Source organism: Ovis aries, chromosome 4 (genome assembly GCF_016772045.2).
Source record: "Ovis aries strain OAR_USU_Benz2616 breed Rambouillet chromosome 4, ARS-UI_Ramb_v3.0, whole genome shotgun sequence".
Taxonomy (NCBI): Eukaryota; Metazoa; Chordata; class Mammalia; order Artiodactyla; family Bovidae; genus Ovis; species Ovis aries.
Window position 1 is genome coordinate 46,843,237 of NC_056057.1, and position 21,672 is coordinate 46,864,908.

At 35.8% G+C, this 21,672-nt stretch overlaps 1 protein-coding gene across 4 annotated transcripts in view; it reads right to left on the reverse strand.

Moving 5' to 3' along the window:
* ORC5 (origin recognition complex subunit 5) overlaps window positions 1-21,672 on the reverse strand; it is a 75,548-nt gene that overhangs the window by 17,157 nt on the left and 36,719 nt on the right. For 2 of the 4 annotated variants that reach the window (XM_060414659.1, XM_012176664.3), the window contains exon 12: window positions 17,035-17,145. In XM_060414659.1, the coding sequence (XP_060270642.1) occupies window positions 17,035-17,145 (111 nt within the window). Of the gene's footprint in view, window positions 1-2,971; window positions 3,012-15,020; window positions 16,444-17,034; window positions 17,146-21,672 lie in introns of those variants that run through there. The other 2 variants (XM_042249184.1, XM_060414660.1) reach the window with 2 other exon arrangements.

The window sequence follows — 21,672 nt, forward strand, 5'->3', positions numbered from 1 at the left end:
CAGGTAGGCTTATTTCTCTCCTGGACTAAACAGGAGTCCAGGCCAAAAGAAATGGTAACCCTAAGTTCTATATCTGGCAAAAATATCCCTCATGAATAAAGTGGAAATAAAGACATTCTCTGGAGAAGGCAATGGCACCCCACTCCAGTACTCTTGCCTGGGAAATCCCATGGACGGAGGAGCCTGGAAGGCTGCAGTCCATGGGGTCGCTGAGGGTCAGCCACAACTGAGCGACTTTACTTTCACTTTTCAGTTTCACGCACTGGAGAAGGAAATGGCAAGCCACTCGTGTTCTTGCCTGGAGAATCCCAGGGACGGGGGAGCCTGGTGGGCTGCGGTCTATGGGGTCGCACAGAGTCAGACACGACTGAAGTGACCTAGCAGAAGCAGCAGCAAAGACATTCTCAAATGAGGTAAAACTAAAGAATCAGTAAGTAGCAGACCCATCTTTGAAACATGGCTAAATGGAGTTCTTTAAACAAAAGGAAATAACAAAAGAAGGAACCCTGAGCATGAAAAAGGAATAAAGAACAACAGAAAGGCAGAAGTATGGATAAAGCAGACTATCTCATGAGTTTTCTAACTCATATTTGATTAAAAACTGATTATCACCTGATCCTCAAAACAATGATATTTAAAAAGCAGGAAGTTAAAAGAACTTAGAAAGAAGTAAGGTTATCTTATTTCATTGGAGGTAGTAAAACATTGATACCACTTAGGAAATTAAACATGCAATTACCATATTAACAGTAGTTGCCTCTTTTGTATATGTTCACACAAAAATCTGTATATGAGCATTCACAGTAGTTTTACTTGTGACAAGCAAACACTGGAAAGAACCCAGAGAGCCTTCAATGGGTGAAGAGTTGAACAAACTATATATCTCATATCATGGAATACAACTGAGCAGCAAAAAAAAGAATGAACTATTGGTACATGCAACAATTTGGATGACTCTCAAACGAATTTATGCCGAATGACAAAAAGCCAATCTCAAATGTTAAATACTGTATAAATTTGTTTATACAAATTTTTGAAACGACAAAATTTTAGAAGGTGGAGATTAGTGGTTGCCAGGGACTGGGGGAACAGGCAAGAGAAAGGTGAGTGTGGTTATAAAAGGAGGGGTCCTTGTGATTACAGAACTGGCATACTGTCTATGGAAGGAGATACACAAACCTACACATACAATAAAATTTCAAATAACGAATATGCCCAGATATAGACAAAAATGAATAAATGCAAAAGTGGAAAATTTAATTAAGATCAGTAGATCACATCAATATCAATTTACTGGTTGTGAAACTGAGTAAAGGGCATATAGCAAGAAAGAGCCCTTATTTTTTTCTTACAACTGAACATAAATCTATAGCAACTCAAAAATATTTTTATTTAAAAATTAACTACATTGAAACACTACACAAAATATAGAGGGCTTTAAGAACTTATAAACTGCTAGAAGGCATTTTGTCTCAAAATAACAAGTACCTATGAAGCAGATACTTAAATCTACTGATAGAAATACAAACATTTTTGATCTTTATTTACAGGGATTAAAAAAAAACTACTTGATAAAAGACTGCTCAAAGTGGGCAAGTTTAAGAATATTAATTATTTCAATATCAATATGCCATTGGGTTAAGGTTATATGGGTTTTTAAGTTTACAGATTACAGATTTTCCTGTTTAAAGTTTGATAATTAGTTGTGACTTGTGGTTCAGCCACAAGAATTTGTAGCTGTTGGTTTCACGCTGTGAGCCCATAAAGACATCACAAAGTTGCTCCAAACCTGTGGCTAACACAACTTATCACTTACTCTAAAGCACAGGAGGATTATAGCAAACTATTATGTAAATCCCACCTTCAGTGTTCTAAATTTTCCCAAATTCTACTTTTTATTTTTATTGTTTTAAATGGTGAAAATTTTGCTTTTGTTTGTTTGGGGTCTACAGAAAACAAACGCACTTTAAACAATAAATACTAAAGTGTTCCAATATAAAATTATTATGAAAGAAAATTGAGAGCCAGCCCATCAGGACTGGAAATCTTGGGAGATCAGTGCCTTGTTTCACAGATGTGAAAACAGACATTATAAAAGGATGACTGGCATTATCAGATCCTACTCAGTCACCCCAAACAAATTAGTATGTTTGACATATTTCAAGTTACATGCAGAAATCCTAATGAAAAAGAATATAACATATATATCATGCAAGAGGTCTACTACAAAATATTTGAGTTGTAACAACAAATTTTAAATTAAGTATGTAATCCTAAGAATAATTAACATCTTAAAAGTGTTTAGCCAAAATAGTGCCTCACTTGGGGTACTGATGAATATTAGAAGGTAGTCTGTCAAGACTATGACTATAGTAAAGACCCCAGTTCAGTGCTTTTATCTTTTCTTCTACTGCTCTTCAAATTACACATTATGTAACTGGCATTCACTCTCCTCAAGATCTGGCAGAGGATATGGACAAAACTTGAGAGAAGAGAAATAAGAGGTATGGGAAACTACATAGTATTAGTAACCATGGGTAATTAATGGTAGAGGGACGGGAACTTGCTATTAAGTCCAGGCTCTACAGACTAGATATAGACATCGAGAGATCTGCATCTACAGACTACAAATAACAGGCAGTGTACTAGGCACTTTAATTCCTTTAGTCCTCACAAGAGCCCAGCCATGATTTAGGTACTATAAATAAAGCTCATTTCCAGAACAGGAAACAACTTCAGAGAGGTTAATAAATATTCAAGGTCACTGAGCTAACATCAGTAAAAACTACACTGGATTTGAATACAATCTGAATTTTCAAAGCTTATATTCCTTACACTATCCCAAAGGGAGATGCAGAATATAGGGAAGACATCATTGTAATAAGACTAAGGAAAGCTTTACAGAAGGCAACAATAAGGAAAAGTGAGTAGAATGACAACTCTGAAAGCATTCCACAGTGAAAGGTGATACCTTGAGTCTGCTGAAGGTTAGAAACTCGGCAACAAAGGCACTGCAGATAAAACAGAGGGAAAAATGCAAATAAAATTGTAACAAAAAAGATAAAGAAGCATCTCAATCCAGGCAAAAATCCTGCCCCAGGGATACAGGTAATAGCCTTAAGAATCAACAGCCAACAATCCTGTGAACAAAATTATGAAATATGAGAGGTCTGATGTCAAAGTAATATTAATATGCAATTTATTAACCTAATGATGTGTAATGGGCTTCCTAGGCGGCTTTGTAGTAAAGACTCTGCCTGCCTGCCAAGCAGAAGATGCGGGTTCGATCCCTGGTTCAGAAAGATCCCCTGGAGAAGGGAACGGCAACCCACTTCAGTATTCTTGCCAGGAGAATCCCATGGACGGAGGAGCCTGGAAGGCTGCAGTTCATGGGCTTGCAAAAGAGATGGACACAACTTAGTGACTAAATAATAACAACAATTGAGGTGCAAACCTTTCATAAATGAAAACTAAACATTATATTACATATGAAATTATTGATTTTTAAAAGATAAATTAGAGTGGAGGAAAAAGCACAATTTCTGAAAATCTGAAATTATTAGACAACACTGAAAATGGTATCCCAAAGCAAAATTTCCTATAAAAAATTTCCTGTACATTTGTGGATTAAAGATAACTTATAAAAAATAATGACTATAAATCATACAAAATATATAACAGTTGAATAAAAGTTAGGATAAATGTCAAGAATTTTTACTTGGTCTTTCCTGAAACACTTGGGAGTCATTTTCAAGAAATATTTTAATAATTGTTTGAGTAAATTTAAATTTCTGTGGGGAAATTATTACTCCCCTTCTTGACTTCTATTCCCTATGAAGACATTCCTTTGCCAATAATCTTCAGATTTTAGGGGGTATACACTGTTCTCCAGAGCTGTTTTTGTTGTCTACTGTATCAAGCTCAAATTCAAATGAGTAAAATTGAATAAAAATTAGCCTAGAAAATGCATTTTTTTTTTCCCAAAGTGAGGATTTAGATTCTGGACTAGAAAATACAGAATAAAATTTAAAAAGAAAGCTGTACAAAAAGTCAGTCTCTTTACCTCTAAGTTTAAGGCATATTTTCATTGGTGTTTTTCCTTAAAATGTAAATTCTGGTTTTTAGTCATTGGCTTAAAAATAAACAAAACTAAGTATCTGAAAATAAATATTCTTGCTATCAAAAAAATAGCATTTCCTTAGCCTTTTATACACATATGCCCATATACACACATATACATATATATGCAGCATAATGACACTAATTAAAGGATTTTATTTTACTTTGGCTTAAAATAATACATCTACCTAATTCAAAAGCCAAAGTTATTTTTCCTCCCTCTGACTAGCACCTATGTCACGACTGAGGCATTCATAAAGAAAAATAAAAATCTCCTTAAACATAAGATGTTTTAAAATTTACATCTTTAATGGGGTTATAAAATATTTGCTAAGTTAATCTTTGCTCTGTGTACTATTACGTTCTTTGTTCTCATCCATGTAGGAGATGAACTGATTATTTATGTCTTAACAATAGGAGTTCATGTACCACAGGGAGGGTTTTTTCCCCTTAATCTGAGAGGCAGTCACTAACAAGCTTCAGCTGGAAGTGCTTGATGTTAAAACAGTGTGAACCTGTTCCTGGGCTAATAAACTATGTTCTTTCTGCCAACAAAAGGAAATCAATTTACAACTGTAATTAAATTTTAACATGCTCATTATTTTTATACTTTCATAGCTTGGTATATATGTTAATTGATTTGTGAAACATCCTATCCTGCTTGTTTTGGAGGAGCTTTACAATCTGATACATTAAATTATTTAAATAAAAAATGTGATATATATCAGTGTATGAGGTCCATACAACCCAAAAAGAAACACATTTGATTTGATTTCAAGTAATCTGATAATTCATGAACATATGGCATATATCAAGAGTTCAACTGACATGTTTTTACAAATAAAAAGTAGAGGTGGTGAGTGCTACAATGGAAAGGAGGGAAATATTTTCAAAGCTAATTCAACTTAAAATCATTTTGAATTTGTATTGTTTTTTTAAGGCAGAGAGTGGATTGTTACTCTTCAAAAACACTCAAATAAAAAGTGCCATGAATGTTTATACTTAGAGGAACTAAAGATAGTGTCTCTAATCTCTGGAACTTTTTAGAACATAAATGATTGCAAATCTTTAGTATCCAGGAAGGCCTTAACTTCATGCTTACAAGACTGGGAAGTCATTCTTTCAGTCAATGAATCTCATGTTCAAGGCACTGTGCAAAAGACAGAAAAATAAAGACAAAGGTTATGCCCACAAAGAATTTAAGGTATTAGGGGAGACAATAATACAATGGCAGTAACACAGTATGAGTGCTATGCTAGTAGTGATATGTATAAATCCAATTACCTGATTTTAGAAAAGGTAATGACTAACAAATAGGAAATGAGGCAAAATGTGAATTCATTAAGAAATGGCATTGTTGGGGGTGTGGACCATAAGCATCAAATAGAGCTTAACAGTGCTGGAAGACAGCACATGTTAGAACACAACGAGAAAAACGGATGTGCTTTCAGAGAAGAAAGCGCTTACAGTGAATGGTGTACAAGATGAGTAACGACAGTGGCTGAAAATACTGCCAGTCTGTGAAGGGCCTCACAAGAAATGTTATGGAATGTACTCTTGGTTCCACAGACAATGCAACTCACTAAAAAACCATAAACATAAAAGCATATTTACTTTTCAAAGTTTTTTTTCTGATGATTGTATGCAAAACAAATTTGAAGATGTCAGTGTCAGGAAGACCAGTTAGGACATTATTTAGGGAATAATTTGGTTTTGGATGTATCAGTGTTGATAAATATGGCACATTCAGGTATGACTGTGCTGTTGGCAATCTGGGTCCAGAGTTAGAGGAAAAGGACTAGAAATTCAGAACCCAAAAGTTAGCATACACGTAGCATTTGAAGCAAAGGGAATAAATTAGACAGTCCTAGGTAAAACTAGTTCCCTTTCTTATTCCTAATTGTTGGAAATTCAACTCTCCACCACTATTTAGAGCAGCCAAAGTGAGGGAGCACCTTAGGTTCTAGAAGTGACTTGGGACTAAAGACCCTAGTTTCTCATAAGGACTTGGTGCAGCACAAGCTCATGAAAAATATCTACTAATAGGTAGATGAGGCCAATATCCTCCAAAGGACTCTGATCAGTTGTGAGCTGACAAGGAATCAAGACAATCTTTCAATGGAAACCCCCTTAAGCATCAACATTTCTTTTAATCAACTTTTTACAGAGCATTTAAAAATGTAGCACGCATTTCCATAATGTGGATTTTTCCAAATCATTTAACTCCTAAATTGTTCTTGCTAAAACTCCGGTCCTCATTAAAATAATCTAGTCATAAAACTCTATCTAAGGTATGCACTTGCCTATACAGACTCTATATTAAGAGGTTTATTTGAATAGACATGTATAAGCCCATATCCATATAAAATTCTGTCTGTTTTCAGCAAAAAACTTGCAAAGCGTCATATAAAATGTATTGGTGTTGAACACATTTCCCCCTAAAAAATGCAAATAAAGGGCATACATTTGGTATATTTATTAGAAAGGTAGTTATAAAATACTGCCTACACAGAATAAGGTTCAAAGACAGTACTCTCTTTAACAGTTGAAAGCATAATTTATAAAATTTTTCTATCCCTTAGGCAGTATTTTACATGTTACCCTTAAGCAATGGTTCCATTTTTCTGGAGTTTAGTAAAAATGCCTACTGCTGGGCTGATATATTCACAAAAGGCAAAGTGGCTACACTGAAGGAATTCAACACCAGATTTAGGGAAGGCAGGAGAAAAGCAGGTGTAAACACCGTCCTTTTATAAATGAAAATGAGAAAGATTTTATTCCTGGGCAACATAGTAAAATATTCCTGTGCTTTTTACTATCTGTGGTAATACTACTTGATAATATCAGTATTCCTTACAACAGAGCAACCAACCACAGTGAAAACCAACCACAGTTCAACTTGACTCTTTCCAAATAGGAAGCATCCCAAAGTTGTTTTTAAAAAGTCTCCTGAAATCAGCACTTACAGCAGAGCAGTCTGATAGGCAGAATGGTAACATATCTACATCAAGAGTATCAGGAGACTTTAGAATCTAATTTACTGCCCTGGTGGAGACAGAGCTTCAAGACAGTGCTTCAAGACAGTAAGGCTCTTCACTGCTAGAGAAGAGCCCGCCTCTGTCAAACAGCACCCCTGCTGACCTATTCATCGGCAAAGTAGGCATTAAGTAAGGTTCTAGCACTATCTTTGGAATGGAATGCCTTACAATTTCAGTTGTGGCTAAGAAAAAAAAAATAGTAAGATTATTAGAAAGTGCTAGCATTCAGGATATTTCCTATGATTTATATAATTAACCTTAATGGCATCAAGCATTTCAGTTGTATATTATAGAGGCACTAGAATGTTGGTACAAGTCAAATGAAACAGAAATCATAAAAGAACAGCTTTTCACATTTTCTAATACTCCAGTAACCAGGGAATTTGTTTTTATTAAAACTGTCCCTTTTGTTCACCAATTTCATTTTCTATTAAAGTAATTATCATACTTACATCACTTTATATGAATATCTTATGTATCTAAATTGTAGGACATTACATTATATGCTTACCAAGTTCAAATTCTTATCTAACCAATATATGCAATGGGTAGTATTTTATTATCTATGATTTCTGATGTTCTATGACTAGCATTTGATAAATATAACTACTTTTTCAAAAACATAAGCCAAACAACTATTGTATTATATAATATACTAACTTTTAAGGTAAAAAGGTTTTTATAAGTCTATAAAATGAGTTTGACTAAAGTGCTTTTGTTTAAAAATCTACAAATATAGCTTGAAATATTGCATATAAAAAGGTAGCATAATGAGCGTAACTTTTAACCACAAAGTATTTGAAATCCAGCCATGTGACTTGAAGAAACACCACTTAGGTTTATAATACGCTATGCACAACAGAGTATTTATTGTCCCTAAATACTTTTGCCCATCTCATGTAAAGAGTTGACTCACTGGAAAAGACTCTGATGCTGGGAGGGGTTGGGGGCAGGAGGAGAAGGGGACGACAGAGGATGAGATGGCTGGATGGCATCACTGACTCGATGGATGTGAGTTTGAGTGAACTCCAGGAGTTGGTGATGGACAGGGAGGCCTGGCGTGCTGCGATTCATGGGGTCGTAAAGAGTCAGACACAACTGAGCGACTGAACTGAAAGAGTTTCAAGTTTTAAGAGATTCTCATAATTTAATTATTAGCAAAATTTAGGTATGACATAGGTATCAAACAATCATGCTGCATAACACTAAGTTCAAGGACTGTCAGAAGGAAACATTCAACAAATAGGTTTGCTATTTAACTTGGAAGAAGATATTCAAATATCTGTATTATGAAACAGCAGGGACTACTGAAGTGAAAAAAATCCTGTTTTAATATATTTGTTAGGGGAAACACACTGACTGAAACCACCTACCCTTGCCAGGCACCATATAACCATTTGCCTGAGTTATCTTAGAACAGGAGGTCCTGGTAAGGAACACACAACTAATAAGTCACTATCAACCAAAGATTTCGGGAAAGGTCAAAAGGAGATACCATGCGTCCTACCACCTCCCAGAATTCTTGTTGGCATCCATCCTGGCTGAGCAACGTGTGCACCAACAGGGAAGACCCCGAGTCAGAATGACTGGCCAAAGACAACCAGGAAACTAATTTCATTTATCATAAAACAAGAAACTGTGAGCGTGTGGCAGAGCAGTTCTCCTGGGTTCCCTTACTCTACTGCTCTCTGCCTGGGTGCCCCTTCCCAATAAAGTCTCTTGCTTTGTCATTTGTCAGCATGCGTGTCTCCTTGGACAATTCATTTCTGAGTGCTGGACAAGAGCCTCCTTTCAAGGCCTGGAGGGATCCACCTTCCTGCCACATACTCACTTTAAGTATTTAAGTATTAATTCCTTCAGTATGAATGCCCTCCCAGTAAAAAAACATAAACACCGTTAACTGTGATATAATTCGGCAGTTGTACACAATGCTAATGAATGGCAGAGGAAGCTATAGACTGATTAAAAGGCCCTTGAGGACAAGCACGGCATTTGCTTGACTTTTGTATCTCTTTATATAACACAGAGTATGAAACATAATAAGCCCTTAAAAAATATCTATTAAATAAAATTTTAAGCAGAGAAAGAAAATTTTATTCCAATTAGCGAAAAAAGATCAAATATTGACTTTAGAATTTGATTTAAATTATATCTAAACATTTTTAATCACATAAATATGGACAAAATCCCATCATTGAAACCAAAAATTATATAAATGTTCTATACATATACCTATAATTGAAGAAAAATGCCAAAAATTGGTTTTTGGTTGAATAAGTAAATGCAACCTTACCTAAAATTTTAGCAAAAAATGTCCTACAGCTATGGTAAATTAGATGAAGCATCTGCTTCAAAAACTCTCCATGCATAAAGCAACTAAATCATTTGCTTTCTGATTAATGATAAATCCATTTAAAAATTATCAAAATAGCTTAAATATGTCCTATATCAATAAACCAAAACTTAAAACAAGTAAAATACAGATGTTTAATAACTAAATGCTACTACAATTAATGTAATCAGTTCAGTTCAGTTCAGTCACTCAGTCATGTCCGACTCTTTTCGACCCCATGAATCGCAGCACACCAGACCTCCCTGTCCATCACCAACTCCCAGAGTTCACTCAGACTCACGTCCATCGAGTCAGTGATGCCATCCAGCCATCTCATCCTCTGTCATCCCCTTCTCCTCCTGCCCCCAATCCCTCCCAGCATCAGAGTCTTTTCCAATGAGTCAACTCTTCACATCAGGTGGCCAAAGTACTGGAGTTTCAGCTTTAGCATCATTCCTTCCAAAGAAATCCCAGGGCTGATCTCCTTCAGAATGGACTGGTTGGATCTCCTTGCAGTCTAAGGGACTCTCAAGAGTCTTCTCCAACACCACAGTTCAAAAGCATCAATTCTTCGGCACTCAGCTTTCTTCACAGTCCAACTCTCACATCCATACATGACCACAGGAAAAACCATAGCCTTGACTAGACGGACCTTAGTCGGCAAAGTAACGTCTCTGCTTTTGAATATACTATCAAGGCTGGTCATAACTTTCCTTCCAAGGAGTAAGCGTCTTTTAATTTCATGGCTGTAATCACCATCTGCAGTGATTCTGGAGCTCCAAAAAATAAAGTCTGACACTGTTTCCCGTCTATTTCCCATGAAGTGATGGGACCAGATACCATGATCTTCGTTTTCTGAATGTTGAGCTTTAAGCCACCTTTTCCACTCTCCACTTTCACTTTCATCAAGAGGCTCTTTAGTTCCTCTTCACTTTCTGCCATAAGGGTGGTGCCATCTACTTGTGGGAAAAAGCCAAGCTGATTTACAACTAAATGTAAGTCCAAACATGACATTGTACAAGAGGCACTGATCAAAACCATTCCCAAGAAAAAGAAATGTAAAAAGGCAAAATGGTTGTCTGAGGAGGTCTGACAAATAGCTGAGAAAAGAAAAACGCAAAAGGCAAAGGAGGAAAGGAAAGATATACTCATTTGAATGCAGAGTTCCAAAGAACAGCAAGGAGACATAAGAAAGTCTTCCTCAGTGATCAATGCAAAGAAATAGAGGAAAATAAAATGGAAAAGACTAGCGATCTTTTCAATAAAATTAGAGACACTAAGGGAACATTTCATGCAAAGATGGCTCAAAAAAGGACAGAAGTGGTATGGACCTAACAGAAGCAGAAGATATTAAGAAGAGGTGGCAAGAATACACAGAAGAACTGTACAAAAAAGATCTTCACGACCCGGATAATCACGATGGTGTGATCACTCACACCTGGAATGTGAAGTCAAAGGGCCTTAGGAAGCATCACTACGAACAAAGCTAGTAGAGGTGATGGAATCCCAGCTGAGCTATTTCAAATCCTAAAAGATGGTGCTGTGAAAATGCTGCACTCAATATGCCAGCAAATTTGGAAGTCAGCAGTGGCCACAGGACTGGAAAAGGTCAGTTTTCATTCCAACTCCAAAGAAAGGTAATGCCAAAGAATGCTCCCTACCGCACGAATGCACTCATTTCACACGCTAGCAAAGTAATGCTCAAAATTCTCCAAGGCAGGCTTCAACAGTATATGAACAGTGAACTTCTAGATTTTCAAGCTGGATTTAGAAAAGGCACAAGAACCAGAGATTAAATTGCCAACATCCGTTGGATCATAGAAAAAGCGAGAGAGTTCCAGAAAACATCTATTTCTGCTTCATTGACTACACCAAAGCCTTTGACTGTGTAGATCACAAGAAACCAGAAAATTCTTCAAGAGATCAGAATTCCAGACCACCTGACTTGCCTCTTGAGAAATCTGTATGAAGGTCAAGAAGCAACAGTTAGAACTGGGCATGGAACAACAGACTGGTTCCAAATAGGAAAAGGAGTACATCAATGCTGTATATTGTCATCCTGATTATTTAACTTACACGCAGAGTACATAATAAGAAATGCTGGACTGGATGAAGCACAAGCTGGAATCAAGATTGCTGGGAGAAATATCAATAACATCAGATATGCAGGTGATTCCACTCTTATGGCAGAAAGCAAAAGAAACTAAAGAGCCTCCTGATGAAAGTGAAACATGAGAGTGGAAAAGTTGGCTTAAAATTCAACATTCAAAAAACTAAGATCTTGGCATCTGGTCCCATCACTTCATGGCAAATAGATGGGGGAAACAATAGAAACAGTGAGAGCCTTTATTTGGGGGGGCTCCAAAAATCACTGCAGATGGTGACTGCAGCCATGAAATTAAAAGATGCTTGCTCCTTGAAGAGAAGCTATAACTAACCTAGACGGCATATTAAAAAGCAGAGACATTACTTTGCCAACAAAATCCATCTAGTCAAAGCTATGGTTTTTCCAGTAGTCATGTATGGATGTGAGAGTTGGATTATAAAGAACATTGAGTGCCAAACAATTCATGCTTTTGAACTGTGGTGTTGGAGAATCTTGAGAGTCCCTTGGACTGCAAGGAGATCCAACCAGTCCATCCTAACAGAAATCAGTTTGAATATTAATTGGATGCTGAAACTGAAACTCCAATACTTTGGCCACCTGATGCGAAGAACTGAGTCAATGGAAAAGACCCTGATGCTGGGAAAGAATGAAGACAGGAGAAGAAGGGGAAGACAGAGGATGAGACGGTTGTATCACATCACCGAGTCTATGGACATAAGTTTGAGTAAGCTCTGGGAGTTGGTGATGGACAGGGAGGCCAGATGTGCTACAGTCCATGGGTCACAAAGAGTCAAACAGGACTGAGCAACTGAACTGAATTGATAAGTCCAAATCTATTCACAATCAATATACAGTATCATGTGAGTTTAAAAGAATACAGTAATGGAAATGCATATTTTTGAAAAAATAACTACATTACTACACTTGGCTCCAAAATGCCCCTTATTTATACTCTTTAAAATGAAAATTAAATTTATAAGGATATTTTCACTTCAAATTTTTCTTAGTAAACTATGTATAACTAAACAAGAATTACGCTCCTATTCTTATCTTCCAGTTACTTCTAGAAATTAGTTCACAGTGCACTGTTCCTTATAATTAAAGAAACAAGTTATTATTTTAAAACTTCCAAACTGTAGAATTACAGTGAATTACCTTCAAAAGTAATTTTTCAAAATGCTAACTGATCAAATAAGATCAATAGTAATGTGATTTAAGTATACATGTAATTGGATGTCCTTAATTTTTTAAAGATAATTTTCCTTTTAATAGTCACTTTAGAAACCTGTATCAATAATTTCAGGAATAAATTCTTCAGCAATTCTATCCTCTTGGAAAAGATAAAGTGATATGGCTTAATATTTTAAAATAAGTGATATATCTGACAATCTTAAAGAACCATACTTTTACTGCTTTCACCTAACTGTAAGATTATGGAGGAAGTGGGCAAGGTTGAGTAAGAGAAGACATAGAAATATCAAAACAGTGAAACAAAGCTTCCAAACAAATTTTCATTTTTCCTTCAAGATTAAAAAGAAAGACAAAACGAATTAAAGAGATAAATTAAAAGCATAACCTAAAATAACAAATTACTATAAAACAAATCCTTAAAACACTTACAGGCAGACAAAATGGATAGAAAAATAATTTTTACTATCTCATACAAACATACGATAACCAATAAAAAGCAATTTGGTTTCAAGTAGAAAATATTCATGCAACACAATTCCTTACCAATTTTATTTACATTTTAATGAAAGAGTAGAAGTGTCTGCGTGCTCATAAATACCTTCAGGATTCTTTTTTTCTTCAAACAATCCAATGTATTAAATTAACAAACAGCTCTTTCTAAATATCAAAGACAATATTAACAAGTATAAAGCTAGATTTTCCTGCTCATCTTACAGCTACAACGCAGCAATATTGCCATCTAGTGTTCATATCAAATAAGTACTTCCAATACAAATGTCCTAGTTTTGTTTTGCACTTAAAAGTTAAAGACAAATTGTCATTCCTATATGGCACCCCACTCCAGTACTCTTGCCTGGAAAATCCCATGGATGGAGGAGCGTAGTAGGCTACAGTCCATGGGGTCGCAAAGAGTCGGACATGACTGAGTGACTTCACTTCACTTCACTTCATGGGCAAAAGCATAATTTTGACGAATAAGTAAAATGAGGAAAAAAACTCAGTGAGAGACAATGGGGAGAAAAAATACAAGGTACATGGGAGACATACCTTTCTTTTGGATGCAATTTCTGTCACATTTTGTTCTTTAAGACAGTATTTTTTTAAAAAATTTTCTTTGATATTCTATTGCCCGAACAAAAGTAAACGTAAACTTCCTAGAATTAGTTATACAGTCACCCTCAATATCCTGGGGATTGGTGCCAGGACACCACCCGCCAGCTCTCCATATCAAAATCTCAGGATGCTCAAGTACCTTATATAAAAGAGCACAGTATTTGTATATACCCTAGTTACATCCTCCCACACACTTTAAACCTTTTCTAGACTATCTTTAGTACCTGTTACAATGTAAATACTATTAAATAGTTGTAAATGCTAGGTAAATAGTTGCCAGTGAAGCAAATTCAAGTTTCGTTTTTTGGAATTTTCTGGATTTTTTCCTGAGTATTTTCAATCTGTCGTTGGTTGACACTATGGATGCAGAACCTATGGATATCTATTCCTTTGTACCATCTCCTCCAACCTTTGTATCCCAAATGGAATCACTGAGATGAAGTACTAAATGATTTTTCATCAAATAAACATAAATTCATTTAAAGCAATATTTTAAATATATAAAATTTATCATTTTGAAGACTGCTAACTAGACGAGATAAAGAATGAAAAGGCTGAGGTTGTTAAAGCTGAAAAGAATTTAGCTTCATTAAAACAGAAAGATTTTGTGCTAAATTGCTTAAGTACAACATTACCGACATTACTGAAACAAAGACCGGTGACACTGTTCATCATCTATAAAAATCTCAGACTAGCTAGTAGATCCCTAAATCAGCAGCCTATCATTGTTTTGATTGTCCATCTTTATAAACCTACATCTGCTGTTAGGAAATGCTCTACCAATGTTAGGTAAATATGTAAGGTGTGATGTGTGGTAGTGGCAGTATTACTTACTACTACATCACAACTAAAATAGCTGTAATTTTAGTAGTGGGGCTACTATATAACTCCACTTATTCTCGACTCATAGGGTGTGACACTTCACAAATGTGTGTCTTACGGGTCGTGTTTCTCTAGTGTAATGGTTATCATGTTCGCCTCACACAAGTGTGTCTTGTCTTTTTCTCCTAGACCCACACTTTGGTCATATTGTCCTCCCTCTTAAAGTTCTATAAATCCTACTCATTGGATATAAGATGTCAGCTAATTCTACTATTATTTTTCCCTTTTCATTTATGCATTTTTGTACAACAAACACATATCATTTATATAAATCAGAAATAGCAGTATTTAAAGAAAAAAATCCTACTCATTAGCCTAGCTCCATTTTTTACCTTTACTGTGATGCCTTCAAGTTCTCTCCTCTTGTCCAATCCAGAAGTGACCTCTTTTTACTGTAAACTTTGCAGCAGCACCATCTAGCATTCACTCACAGCCTTACAATACTACTTTTTATGTACATGTTTTTTTATCCCCCCAAAATATAAGGTCTCTGAAAGAAAGAAACTCCCATTTATCATCCTTTTATGTGTCTCCCACAAAAGTAATTTTGGGGCACCTAAGAAGTATTAATAGTCATACATGATGTAACCATCTTTCTGCTGTGTTTAGAAGTACTGTCTATTTCACTTCTCTAGGCTTTAATTCTTAAAGACTTACTCACTTAGTCATAGTGAGAAAGTAATTTCACCTCTTGAGGCTCAATTCTTTACAATAAAGATCATCAAGTATTATATGTAGAAAGCTATTCATAAAACGTACAGTTTGACTAAAAACTAATTCCAGGCAAAGTATTTATATGTATTATAAACATATACAAATAGATCATAAAAATTTCCTGTAATACATATTAAATTTTTTAAAATTATCAACATTAGGGCAACCATACATCTATCCATCTAGCTATTTATATAACTTAATAACTCACCAGACTCCCTTTCTCCAAAAATGTAATAAATGTATATATAATTTTCTATAAAGCTGACTGACATAACAATTATCAGTGTGCTGAGCACACTGAGAATATACCTATTTTTGGTCACCAGAGACTTCTTTAAATGAAGCATTAAAGGTTACCATCATCCATTAGATTATAAAATCTAACATCTATTCACCAACAGTATTTATTTGCAGTAAATTGAAATGTAAATGTTATTATTTACATGTTTTCAACCTAAAAACATATACATAAAACAAAATGCTAACTGAAACATCTGAGGGGACACTTCTTTTCCATAAATACTAGTGCCACCATTTGTCTTTTCTTCTATCCATTCACATCATGTGCTAAGTATTGTTTTTCTGAACCATTTAAGAGATCTATTGTGACTCTATATATTTAAAAAAAATATTTTTTTACTTTTGGCTGTGCTGGGTCTTTGCTGCCATGCGGGCTTTTCTCTAGCTGCACCAACTGGGGGCTACTCTACAGTTACAGCGTGCAGGCTTCTCATTACAGTGCCTTCTCTTATTGCAGAGCATGGGCCCTATGGTGCAGGCTTCAGCAGTTGCAGTTCACGGGCTCAGCAGCTGTGGCTCCCAGGCTCCAGAGCACAGGTTCAATAGTTGTGGCACATGTGCTTAGTTGTTCCGGAGCATAAAGGATCTACCCGGACCAGGGACTGAATCCATATCTCCGGCATTGGCAGGTGGATTCTTTACCACTGAACCACAGAAGAAGTCTGTGACTATATTTTCAATGAATAGGTTTTTCTTAAACGTTATAAAAAAAAAAAAAGAAGCTTAACTAGTTTATAAATGTCATGTTTCCTATTTTTATGCTACTGCTGCCATCTAGTGAAAATTTTGAGAACTTAATCATTTTGAAAACAAAAAAAAATGCATATTGTCAACTATGCAAAGTATACATATGAGGAATAATATTATAGATCATTTTCTTACAAATACATTTCTTAAACTTGTTTGTTACATTTCTATATTATAATTCAACCATTTAATCATAAAGTCACTTTTTAATCAGCAAGATAATCATTAAATTTTTTTATAAAAAAATAAAAAGCCTAGAAACATCAAGTTGCTTCTGTTCTCAGTTATACCTTAAGTATATCCAAATTCAGTGATACCCTCAAAGACTATATATTTTGAATTTCAATTACTTACCAAGGACATTGTTCATTTTATAGTAGTTAACATATGCAGACCAAATATCTAAAAGTCTGGAACTCTACTGACACACTACCTGAAGAATTCCATAAAGATAAAGAAAATACGTAACAGCCTATCATTAAGCTTACCTGGGAGAAGATATTTGCTGTTGGAGCAACTCTGCTGTCCACAATACTATATAATATTGCTAATAATCTGTCTAATGGAAATGGTTTTGGTCCGAGGAGATGATTGCTTGTCTATAAGAAAAAAGAACATGGGTTTCTTCTTACAGCAGAACACTTGCTTTCTGTATTATAAATTCCCAATAACAACATAGTTATACTGTACACAGTTCCCCACAGAGGCTAAGAAATCTAACTGGCAGTCTCTAAGTTAAAATTTTACCTGACATGATAATGATTTATTTTTCAATGGTGTCTTTAAGATGTTCTGACTTAGCATCAACAAACATTAAAGAATTCAAAAGTCATTCAGTCTAGTTCCAAACATCACCCCTATTTTGCTGTTATAACCAGATGTTAAGTGATTTAGCCAAGTCATTTGTCAAGATAGTGCACAATCAAAAGCAGGGTCCAGGCCCTAACCCCTAGACTATAATCTACTACTAACTCCTCACCACTCCTCTTTGTGCCACTTCCTGAAAAATGTATTTGTTCAACATTAACCTATCTAAAAAGACGAGTTATAGTAAATACAAGCCTAGAAAATGAATGCAGTGTTTCATAGGATGTGAATAAGCTGTCAGTTTGAAACCATAAAATTTATTAAAAATTTTTAAGAATGTAAAACGTTCATACTTGTCTACAGAGTCAATAATACAATTATTTCTTACTGGAAAACTGCAGTGCTCAAGGGTCTATAGATAATTAGATTAGATAATTCTATCAAATAATTTTAGTAGCAGTATAGGAAAGTAATCTATATAAGCAAGGGCAAATAAATGGGAAGCTTTATTTACATGCATGGGATTAACTATTTCTTTAAAGAATAAGTTAAAAAAAAACCTACTCATAATTACAAAAAAAGTAATTTATACCAGCTACTTATATCTAAAAGATAGTTTAGAAATCATTTTTCAGGTCTTAAAGTTTATATTCTTTTCTTGTTAAATACTTCAAACATTTAGAAAATATACCAGTGTACCCACCGCCCAATTTCAACCAGATCCAAATATTATGTAATTTGTACAAAAAAAGCACTTGATCATGTTACAAACGGAAGACCCCTGCACCCCTTCCATATCTCATTCTCCCCTTCCCTCTCAAGAATTGTTCTCCAGAATTTGGTATTTTTATAATTTTCATGACAATTTTTAAACTACTACTATATATGTGGGCTTCCCTGGTGGCTCAGTGGCAAAGAATTTGCCTGCCAATGAGGGAGATGTGGGTTCAAACCATGGGTCAGAAAGATTCCCTGGAGAAGAAAATGGCAACCGACTCCAGTATTCCCTTTTTTTTTTCCCCCAGTTTATTCAATTGGAGGATAATTACTTTACAATATAATGATGGTTTTGCCATACATCAATATGGATCGGCCAAAGGTATACATGTGTCCCCTCCATCCTGAACCCCTTTCCTACCTCCCTCCCCACCCTGTCCCTGTCCCTGAGCACCAGCTTTGGGTGCTGCCAATGAGGGTCACAGAGTTTGTCGCTACAGTACTACCCAGTCTATCCTGATCAATGCAAAGTACATTCAAATACTGACTCTGATATGATCAAACTGCAGAATTTACAGGCTCTTATTTTTCCACACTATCACCCAACCCTTGGAGTCGTAAAGACTCTTTTTTAGTTTTGCTAACATTAAGGGTATAAAATAATATCCCAGTGTTGCTTAAAGTTGCATTTCTTGGGACTTCCCTGGTGGTCCACTGGTTAAGAACCTGCCTGCCAATGCAGGGGTTACAGGTTCGATCCCTGGTCTGAGAAGATTCCTCATGCCACAGGGTAACTAAGCCCTTGTGCCTCAACTACTTAAGCCCAGGTACCCTAGAGCCTATGCTCCACAACGAGAAGTCACTGCAATGATAAACCCACGCACTGCAACTATAAAGTAGCTCCCACTCACTGCAATTAGAGAAATCACACACGCAGCAACGAAGACCTAGTGCAGCCAAGAATAAATAAATAAGTAAATAAGTAATAAATGGTATATTTAAAAGTTGCATTTCTCATTAGTCAAAGCTGCACCCTCATTAATATTTTATTTACCTTTTCATCCCTAGAACTTGGGATTGTTAGTTTAAAAAATGAATGGATGAAAGGATAATGAATGAAATTATATTAGAGGGAAGAAAGAAAAAAATAAAGGTAAAAGTTGAGCTATCTAAACGTAACTGGTGTCCCTGTCCTCATTAACACTTAGACGTGACTTGAGAATAGTAAAAACAAACCAAATTCCTTAAGTGTTGGGAGTAAAGTAGGAGGCAATTCAAGCTGAGAATCACACTGCAAAATGCCACCAATACTTTTCTAATTTTCACTTATTTTATGATTAGAAAACACATTTCCAATTTAAAATTAAAGTGTTCCAGTGCCCTGTAGGGCATATGACATTTATCTTCTTCATAGAACTGATTTTGTGTTCTATAAACACAAATTGGCTTCCCACCTAGAGAGAAAGTCAAAGTGTGAGAAATACCTCACTAGATTCACCACAGCTCATTAGAGAATGAAGGTCTGTACGAATAGAAGGAACAGGTGAAAAAGGAAACCAAGTAGAATTAATGTTTGAGGAGACAAAAAGGAATCAAAACTGGTATCAAGTCAAATTAAGAAAAATAGGGCCTGGAACATAAACTTGGAGTTACAGATATTTATACCAGAAAAAACTAAAACTAGGAGCAATTAAAAGAAGTTTAATTGAGGGGAACAGAACTATGAGTGAGGAAAGGAAAAATGTTGCTTTTCCATATAAAGTCAAGTCGCTCAGTCGTGTTCAACTCTTTGCGACCCCATGGACTGCAGCCTACCAGGGTCCTCAGTCCATGGGATTTTCAGGCAAGCATACTGGAGTGGGTTGCCATTTCCTTCTCCAGGGGATCTTCCTGATGCAGGGATCGAACCCGGGTCTCCCACATTGTAGGCAGACGCTTTACCGTCTGAGCTATCAGGGAAACCTTTTCCATATAAACTAACTGGCAAATAACCTGGTATCACATACATGGATTAGTTGAATTGAAAAGTAAAATCTTAAAAAAGTGAGTACATCTTAAAAAAAATGAAGGTACATAGAGAAAAATACAAGTGAAGAAAAACACAACAGATTTAAAACAATTGTTTGTTAGGACCAAACTGAAGCCAGAACAGGCTCTAAGGGGCGGGCTAGGCCGGAGAAAAGCTGAGGCTCTGGGAACGCCCGCAGGCAGTGTACCTCGACCAATCAGAAAAAAATCCCGGTAGCCCCCCCGCCCGCGCCAGACCTGAGCCAATCCAGATAGGGATGCGAGGTTTAAAAGTCCTGCGCGCCTACGGTTTAACCAATCAGCTATGCTGTTACAGAAACAAAGAACCGTCTGTATAAAAGTATATGACATTGATTCACGTCAATGTATGGCAAAACCAATACAGTATTGTAAAGTAAAATAAAGTAAAAAAAAAAAAAAAGTTTATGTGATTCAGAGCTCGGGGCCTTTGTCAGATTCCATTGTGCTGGATGAAACATGGGTCCTGGCTCGAGCTAGTAATAAACCCCTTTATGCTTTTGCATTGCTGTGGATGTCTTATTCTCTCAGTTTTGGGGACTCGGACTCTGGGCATAACATTGTTAATGATAATTATTTGTATGGTTTGCTTTTTTTGTAAGATTAAATCAAATCTCCTTTAATTTAAATAAGGAAACAGAATTGAGCTCATATGGTTTGCATTTAATGTTTGATTCCTTGACTGAATTGAAAGCTTCCTGAGAGCAGAGACAATGGTTCTTTTGTTCTCCACTTCGTCTGGAGCCTCTAGCAGAATGCTTGGCATAAAGTAAGCACTCAATAAGATTTCAAGAGGAGAGGCAATAAAAATACAAAGGAACTACTAAGTGTATACAGATTTCAGTAAGTTACTTCAGATTTTAAAATGACATGAACCAAAGACAACAGGCTACTGCAAAAAAAAAAAATCTATAAGGATATCAGAAGAACCATCATTCACCTAGAACTAAAAACACCCTCACAATGTCTTCACTCACACAGTTCCCTCCATCAGGACTATCTTCCTAGACTTGTACAAATCCATTCATTTCACAAGGATGGTCTAAAGTGCAAGCTCTTTTACAGTTCTCTCTGATCAGCATTCGTATATATCCCTCCTCAACATTCTTAAATAATTTTGTCTAAAGAGTAAGGCCTAAAATCTCTTCGCTCTATGTTCATTCTTTGATTTTCTTCATTCATTCATCCAATTTATTCATTTGTTCAATAAACATGCACCAACTACCACCAAGTACTGAGATATGCAGGTCAGAAAGCAACAGTTAGAATTGGACATGAAACAACAGACTGGTTCCAAATAGGAAAAGGAGTCCGTCAAGGCTGTATATTGTCACCCTGCTTATTTAACTTATATGCAGAGTCCATCATGAGAAACACTGGACTGGAAGAAACACAAGCTGGAATCAAGATTGCTGGGAGAAATATCAATCACCTCAGATATGCAGATGACACCACCCTTATGGCAGAAAGTGAAGAGGAACTCAAAAGCCTCTTGATGAAAGTGAAAGAGGAGAGTGAAAAAGTTGGCTTAAAGCTCAACATTCAGAAAATGAAGA